The sequence below is a fragment of the Stomoxys calcitrans genome, chromosome 5 (genome assembly GCF_963082655.1).
Source record: "Stomoxys calcitrans chromosome 5, idStoCalc2.1, whole genome shotgun sequence".
NCBI lineage: Eukaryota > Metazoa > Arthropoda > Insecta > Diptera > Muscidae > Stomoxys > Stomoxys calcitrans.
In genome coordinates, this window is record NC_081556.1 from 46,055,594 (window position 1) to 46,064,402 (window position 8,809).

At 39.3% G+C, this 8,809-nt stretch overlaps 1 protein-coding gene across 1 annotated transcript in view; it reads left to right on the forward strand.

Annotated features, from left to right (window-relative positions):
* LOC106084059 (uncharacterized) overlaps positions 1-7,331 on the forward strand; it is a 64,529-nt gene extending 57,198 nt beyond the window's left edge. Inside the window, exons 17-18 of the mRNA XM_059369756.1 lie at positions 2,322-3,116; positions 6,506-7,331. Coding sequence (XP_059225739.1) covers positions 2,322-3,116; positions 6,506-7,306 — 1,596 coding nt within the window. The 3' untranslated portion in view covers positions 7,307-7,331. The remainder of the gene's footprint in view (positions 1-2,321; positions 3,117-6,505) is intronic.
* The last annotated feature ends 1,478 nt before the right edge of the window (positions 7,332-8,809 follow it).

Sequence of the window (8,809 nt, forward strand, 5' to 3'; positions counted from 1 at the left end):
CCCTAAACCAAGTAAAAGAAATTTGAGTGTAAAGCACGATGCTGATATCACCCTACATACCTCTCAAACTGTACATATTTGTGGATTATGGCAAAAAGGGCCCAAATGTGGTTTTTGGGAGTAGATTATGAATATCGATATCCATCCAAACTGTAATGGGCGGATCCTCCCCTTACTTTATTTTCAAAAAAGCCAGATCTCGGAGATGAGTGAGGATATTTAAATGAAATTTCGTTTGTTTATAATAAATCAAACAAATGAAAAGGCGTTAAGTTTGGCCGGGCCGAACTTTGGATACCCACCACCTTGAGTGTATATGTAAACAACCTTCCGTCATAATCCGATGAAATATGTATAATTTATGCCCCCATATTGGTCTTTTATGTAGCTATATCCAAATAAAGACCGATCTGAACCATATACGAAAAGCCTTACACAACTCACTGTCCCAAATTTCGGCGAAATCGCACAATAAATGCACATTTTGTGGTTCCAAGGCCTTAAATCGAGAGATTGGTCTATATGGCAGCATTATTCAAATTTGGGTCGATCTAGGCCAAATTGAAGAAAGATGTCGAAGGCCCTAACAAAACTCCCTGTCCTAAATTTTGCCGACATGGCAGCTATATCCAAATCTGAACTGAACTGGGCCAAATTACAGAAATTTGTCGTAGGGCCTAACACAACCCACTGGCCCAAAATTCTGCGATATCAGACAATAAATGCGCATTTTACAGGCCCAAAACCTTAAATCGAGAGATCGGTCTATATGGCAGCCGTATCCAAATCTTGACCGATCTGGGCCAAATTATAGAAAGATGTCAAGGGGCTGAACACAACTCAGTGTCCCAAATTTCGACGAAATCGTACAATAAATGCGCCTTTTGTGGACCTAAGACCTTAAATAGGCGGATTGGTCTATATGGGGGCTATATGAAGTTATAGTCCGATATAGCCCATCTTCAAACTTAACCCGCTTATTGACAAAAAAAAAAAAAGAATCTGTGCAAAGTTTCAGCTCAATATCTTTATTTTTAAAGACTGTAGCGTGATTTCAACAGATTATGGCATCCTTATTTAAGGTGGCATATCCAGAGGGGGCCGCCCCACCTCCAAAGCCCGCCAAACTTATAATGACAATATTGGGCTTAAATGAAAGGCATTTCAGACTACCACGAATCTGATATATCGGGGTCCACCTCGTCCCCAAAAATACCACCATACCGGACATATTTACCGACCGTAGCAATATAAGCCTCAAATGAAAGGTATTTGGGAGTAGAGCACCAATATGATATCCATATTTGGGCGAAATATCTGAAAGATCGTACCAGCACCCCCAAACAGAACTTATTTTCTGATTGTGGCAGTATAAGGCTCAGATGAAAGAAGATAGCGAAAGAAGGCGCAGCGGAGCGGGCCCTGTCCAGCTATCTCGTATAAATGGGAAAATATGCGACTAAGAAAAGTATTTTTTACTTGAAAATTTTCGTCGATGCTGATCTCGTATTCTGTTATAAGGGACGCTTTTTTATTTTTTTTTTCAATCTACCTATACAACTGTGTATCTTTAAGACAAATGTTTTTATGCTATGTTATAGCTCAAAGTTCTCAGAATAGGACACATATACATATATTTGTACCAACTATTCCACTTCAATATTTACGCGGTAGATAACAAAACTATACGTTGGGCGCACTTTACCATAAAATTCCTTTTGGGTATTAAAAAGCTTTAATTTTGAATTTTTTTATTATCTCTGACGTACCACAGCAAGAATGGGGATTTTGAAGAAATGTCTAGTCAGTCATCCTGGGTGCTTAACATTAAATCGGTAATGTTGGCACGCGTTAACAGCAACTGATAATAATGATTGATATGGCAGTCGAATGGTTATACCTTCTAAATTTTTACAAGAATAAAACCCTCAGAAATTTATAATCACTTGCTATCGTAACGTAGAATTCATAGAAGGGTCATTCCAATATGAAACTCCATTAAGTGTTGAATAATTTGAAAATAGAACTTATTATATATGTAAACAAAAACGAATTTTTAATCCTCGAAATATGGTCTCATAAGAGCGAGTAATTAATAACTTATGCACTTTGGCAAGAGCCTCAATTGCAATTCCGCATTTTAGCCAAAATGACCGCGATAAGATAATGGTAACCCCTAACTTATGTTAAATCCCTTTGAATGATATATGTATTGTCTTATCAGCATATTACAAAGCTTAAGACTGTCATTGACAATGTGTGGCCCCTTGATGGTACATTGGAGTTTTCATATAAATACACCCATCGAGGGTCCAGAATAGTCAGTGATTACCATTTCGTACATCATGTTGAAGTTTGTGATTTTATTGTCAGCTGTTGCCTGTGCCTCCTTGGCCGCTGAAATCCCCAAGGGTATGTTGCCCCAATTGGATGGACGCATTGTTGGTGGTCAAGCTACCACAATCAGTGCCTTCCCCTGGCAAGTCTCTCTCCAGCGCAGTGGCTCCCACTCTTGCGGTGGCTCTGTCTACTCTGCCAATATCATCATTACCGCTGCCCATTGCTTGCAAGGAGGTGTCCCCACCTCCGTCCTAAAGGTCCGTGCTGGTTCCACCACCTACAATGCTGGCGGAAGTTTGGTGTCGGTTGCTGCCTACAAAAATCATGAAGGCTACAGTTCCAACCTCATGACCAACGATATTGCTGTCATCCGTTTGAGCTCATCCCTTACCTTCGGTTCCAACATCAAAGCCATTGAAATGGCTACCAAGGCTCCTGCTAGTGGTGCTGCCGCCGTTGTCTCTGGCTGGGGTTCTTTGCAATCCGGTGGTTTCACTCTCCCCACCAACTTGCAATATGTTGATCTGAGCATTGTCAGCCGTGAAGATTGTGCCTCTTCCACCTATGGTTATGGCTCCGACATTCGTCCTACCATGATCTGTGCCTATTCGGTGGGTAAGGATTCTTGCCAAGGTGATTCTGGTGGCCCATTAGTGTCTGGTGGCAAATTGGTTGGTGTTGTATCCTGGGGTTATGGTTGCGCTTGGGCCAACTATCCTGGTGTCTATGCTGATGTTGCTGCCCTCCGCTCCTGGGTATTGGAAGCCGTTGTCAAAGTTTAGACAATTATTGCATTGAAATGCTAATAAATAAATAAAGGACTATTAAAAAAAAGTATATTTTGGTAGAAAAAAATTTTTATATTAGTAAAATATGATAAAATTATCTACAGCAAGATTTTCTGACAAAATTTCCTATAGAAATGAAATGTTGACAAAATTTTCTATAGAAATGAAATCTTGACAAAATTTCCTATAGAAATGAAATCTTGAAAAATTTTTCTTTAAAAATGAATTTTTGACAAAATTTCCTGTAGAAATGTAATTTTGACAAAATTTGACAAAATTTCTTATAGAAATGTATTTTTGACAAAATTTTCAGTAGAAATTTTTGTCAAAACTCTCGTAAGAACTGAAATTTTGACAAAATTTCCTATAGAAATGAAATTTTCACAATATTTTCCATAGAAAAGAAATTTTGACAAAATTTCTCATAGTAATGAAATTTTGACAAAATATCCTATGGAATGAAATTTCGACGAATTTTCCTACAGAAATGAAATTTCCTATTGAAATGAAATTTTCTACTGGAGTGAAATTTCCTATTGAAATTAAATTTTTACAAAATTTCCATGAAAATTAATATTTTGCAAAACAATTTCCTATAGAAATTTGTCACCCTGACACTAAGGGTGACATTTGATGCCAAGTTCGTACTCTACTCTTGAATAGCTTTCATTTGATACCCATATTATCCCAGTCGGTAAATATGTCCGTTCGGTTGGGTTTTGAGGTGGGGCGTTCCCCCATGTTAGTTGACCTCAAAATTGTATACCAATTTCGTGTTTTTGGCGTACCATTAAGTGGCATACAAAATTTCACTTAAATCGGTGCACACATCCCCGAAATCTGGCGTTTTTGAAAATTGGGATAGGTGAGGTTAGCTTTAAGTGGCAGTCTGCCATCAGGCTTACTTTGACGTTTTCGTTCATTGTGATACCACAGGAACAGAAGAAGGTGAATGCCTTCTAGTTCCTACCGTTGAATCATCCAGATCGCTTTAAAAAGCCCAATAACTTGCGAATGTTCACAACCGCTAAATCAGACAGGTTCTCAAAGAAATGAGAACCTAAAGTGAAACTCCTTCTAACTGCTAATGCGGGACACACACACATAAGTTGTTCTATAGTCTCTTCTTCTTTGATGTCCTCACACCTTCTGCAAAAGTCGTTGCTGGCAACCTTCTGTCTGTCAGCATGTTTTCCGATTAGACAGTGACCTGCCTTAACGGACACAATGACTGAGACATCTGTTTTAGCCAATGACAGCAAAGCAGTAGACCTCGTCAAGTCTAGATTAGGCCACATAGTTTTGGAATGCTTACAGCCCTCTCTTTGTGACCATCTATCATTCGTTATCCTTCGGGCCTGGTCCTGAAAACTTAGCTTATATGTCGCTAAAGGCATACTCACAGATTCCAGTATCCCTGGAATGTGTAGGGTATTTGTGAATTTTGAACCGTTCAGTCATCTCGTTGAGAGATCTGCGACAGTCGAGGGTGGTTTTTGTATTCAGAAATACGTTCTCCAGGGCTGTCTGAGAAGATATTTATGCCAATCATCGTATTAACATTATATCTTAGCCATTCCATCACTTCCTTAATTGCAAGGATCTCCGCTTGATACACACTGCCGAGGTCGGGTAACCTTTTCCATATGACCAGTTCTAGATCTTAAAAGTACACCCAAATCCCACCTGGTCGTTTAGTTTGGAACCATCCAAATTACAGAAATTTGTCGTAGGGCCTAACACAACTCACTGGCCCAAAATTCTGCGATATCAGACAATAAATGCGCATTTTACAGGCCCAAAACCTTAAATCGAGAGATCGGTCTATATGGCAGCTGTATCCAAATCTTGACCGATCTGGGCCAAATTATAGAAAGATGTCAAGGGGCTGAACACAACTCAGTGTCCCAAATTTCGTCGAAATCGTACAATAAATGCGCCTTTTGTGGACCTAAGACCTTAAATAGGCGGATTGGTCTATATGGGGGCTATATGAAGTTATAGTCCGATATAGCCCATCTTCAAACTTAACCCGCTTATTGACAAAAAAAAAAAGAATCTGTGCAAAGTTTCAGCTCAATATCTTTATTTTTAAAGACTGTAGCGTGATTTCAACAGATTATGGCATCCTTATTTAAGGTGGCATATCCAGAGGGGCCGCCCCACCTCCAAAGCCCGCCAAACTTATAATGACAATATTGGGCTTAAATGAAAGGCATTTCAGACTACCACGAATCTGATATATCGGGGTCCACCTCGTCCCCAAAAATACCACCATACCGGACATATTTACCGACCGTAGCAATATAAGCCTCAAATGAAAGGTATTTGGGAGTAGAGCACCAATATGATATCCATATTTGGGCGAAATATCTGAAAGATCGTACCAGCACCCCCAAACAGAACTTATTTTCTGATTGTGGCAGTATAAGGCTCAGATGAAAGAAGATAGCGAAAGAAGGCGCAGCGGAGCGGGCCCTGTCCAGCTATCTCGTATAAATGGGAAAATATGCGACTAAGAAAAGTATTTTTTACTTGAAAATTTTCGTCGATGCTGATCTCGTATTCTGTTATAAGGGACGCTTTTTTAATTTTTTTTTCAATCTACCTATTCCACTGTGTATCTTTAAGACAAATGTGTTTATGCTATGTTATAGCTCAAAGTTCTCAGAATAGGACACATATACATATATTTGTACCAACTATTCCACTTCAATATTTACGCGGTAGATAACAAAACTATACGTTGGGCGCACTTTACCATAAAATTCCTTTTGGGTAATAAAAAGCTTTAATTTTGAATTTTTTTATTATCTCTGACGTACCACAGCAAGAATGGGGATTTTGAAGAAATGTCTAGTCAGTCATCCTGGGTGCTTAACATTAAATCGGTAATGTTGGCACGCGTTAACAGCAACTGATAATAATGATTGATATGGCAGTCGAATGGTTATACCTTCTAAATTTTTACAAGAATAAAACCCTCAGAAATTTATAATCACTTGCTATCGTAACGTAGAATTCATAGAAGGGTCATTCCAATATGCAACTCCATTAAGTGTTGAATAATTTGAAAATAGAACTTATTATATATGTAAACAAAAACGAATTTTTAATCCTCGAAATATGGTCTCATAAGAGCGAGTAATTAATAACTTATGCACTTTGGCAAGAGCCTCAATTGCAATTCCGCATTTTAGCCAAAATGACCGCGATAAGATAATGGTAACCCCTAACTTATGTTAAATCCCTTTGAATGATATATGTATTGTCTTATCAGCATATTACAAAGCTTAAGACTGTCATTGACAATGTGTGGCCCCTTGATGGTACATTGGAGTTTTCATATAAATACACCCATCGAGGGTCCAGAATAGTCAGTGATTACCATTTCGTACATCATGTTGAAGTTTGTGATTTTATTGTCAGCTGTTGCCTGTGCCTCCTTGGCCGCTGAAATCCCCAAGGGTATGTTGCCCCAATTGGATGGACGCATTGTTGGTGGTCAAGCTACCACAATCAGTGCCTTCCCCTGGCAAGTCTCTCTCCAGCGCAGTGGCTCCCACTCTTGCGGTGGCTCTGTCTACTCTGCCAATATCATCATTACCGCTGCCCATTGCTTGCAAGGAGGTGTCCCCACTTCCGTCCTAAAGGTCCGTGCTGGTTCCACCACCTACAATGCTGGCGGAAGTTTGGTGTCGGTTGCTGCCTACAAAAATCATGAAGGCTACAGTTCCAACCTCATGACCAACGATATTGCTGTCATCCGTTTGAGCTCATCCCTTACCTTCGGTTCCAACATCAAAGCCATTGAAATGGCTACCAAGGCTCCTGCTAGTGGTGCTGCCGCCGTTGTCTCTGGCTGGGGTACTTTGCAATCCGGTGGTTTCACTCTCCCCACCAACTTGCAATATGTTGATCTGAGCATTGTCAGCCGTGAAGATTGTGCCTCTTCCACCTATGGTTATGGCTCCGACATTCGTCCTACCATGATCTGTGCCTATTCGGTGGGTAAGGATTCTTGCCAAGGTGATTCTGGTGGCCCATTGGTGTCTGGTGGCAAATTGGTTGGTGTTGTATCCTGGGGTTATGGTTGCGCTTGGGCCAACTATCCTGGTGTCTATGCTGATGTTGCTGCCCTCCGCTCCTGGGTATTGGAAGCCGTTGTCAAAGTTTAGACAATTATTGCATTGAAATGCTAATAAATAATAATGCTGACAAAATTTCCTATAGAAATGAAATGTTGACAAAATTTCCTATAGAAATGAAATCTTGACAAAATTTCCTATAGAAATGAAATCTTGAAAAATTTTTCTTTAAAAATGAATTTTTGACAAAATTTCCTGTAGAAATGTAATTTTGACAAAATTTGACAAAATTTCTTATAGAAATGTATTTTTGACAAAATTTTCAGTAGAAATTTTTGTCAAAACTCTCGTAAGAACTGAAATTTTGACAAAATTTCCTATAGAAATGAAATTTTCACAATATTTTCCATAGAAAAGAAATTTTGACAAAATTTCCCTAAGTAATGAAATTTTGACAAAATATCCTATGGAATGAAATTTCGACGAATTTTCCTACAGAAATGAAATTTCCTATTGAAATGAAATTTTCTACTGGAGTGAAATTTCCTATTGAAATTAAATTTTTACAAAATTTCCATGAAAATTAATATTTTGCAAAACAATTTCCTATAGAAATTTGTCACCCTGACACTAAGGGTGACATTTGATGCCAAGTTCGTACTCTACTCTTGAATAGCTTTCATTTGATACCCATATTATCCCAGTCGGTAAATATGTCCGTTCGGTTGGGTTTTGAGGTGGGGCGTTCCCCCATGTTAGTTGACCTCAAAATTGTATACCAATTTCGTGTTTTTGGCGTACCATTAAGTGGCATACAAAATTTCACTTAAATCGGTGCACACATCCCCGAAATCTGGCGTTTTTGAAAATTGGGATAGGTGAGGTTAGCTTTAAGTGGCAGTCTGCCATCAGGCTTACTTTGACGTTTTCGTTCATTGTGATACCACAGGAACAGAAGAAGGTGAATGCCTTCTAGTTCCTACCGTTGAATCATCCAGATCGCTTTAAAAAGCCCAATAACTTGCGAATGTTCACAACCGCTAAATCAGACAGGTTCTCAAAGAAATGAGAACCTAAAGTGAAACTCCTTCTAACTGCTAATGCGGGACACACACACATAAGTTGTTCTATAGTCTCTTCTTCTTTGATGTCCTCACACCTTCTGCAAAAGTCGTTGCTGGCAACCTTCTGTCTGTCAGCATGTTTTCCGATTAGACAGTGACCTGCCTTAACGGACACAATGACTGAGACATCTGTTTTAGCCAATGACAGCAAAGCAGTAGACCTCGTCAAGTCTAGATTAGGCCACATAGTTTTGGAATGCTTACAGCCCTCTCTTTGTGACCATCTATCATTCGTTATCCTTCGGGCCTGGTCCTGAAAACTTAGCTTATATGTCGCTAAAGGCATACCCACAGATTCCAGTATCCCTGGAATGTGTAGGGTATTTGTGAATTTTGAACCGTTCAGTCATCTCGTTGAGAGATCTGCGACAGTCGAGGGTGGTTTTTGTATTCAGAAATACGTTCTCCAGGGCTGTCTGAGAAGATATTTATGCCAATCATCGTATTAACATTATATCTTAGCCATTCC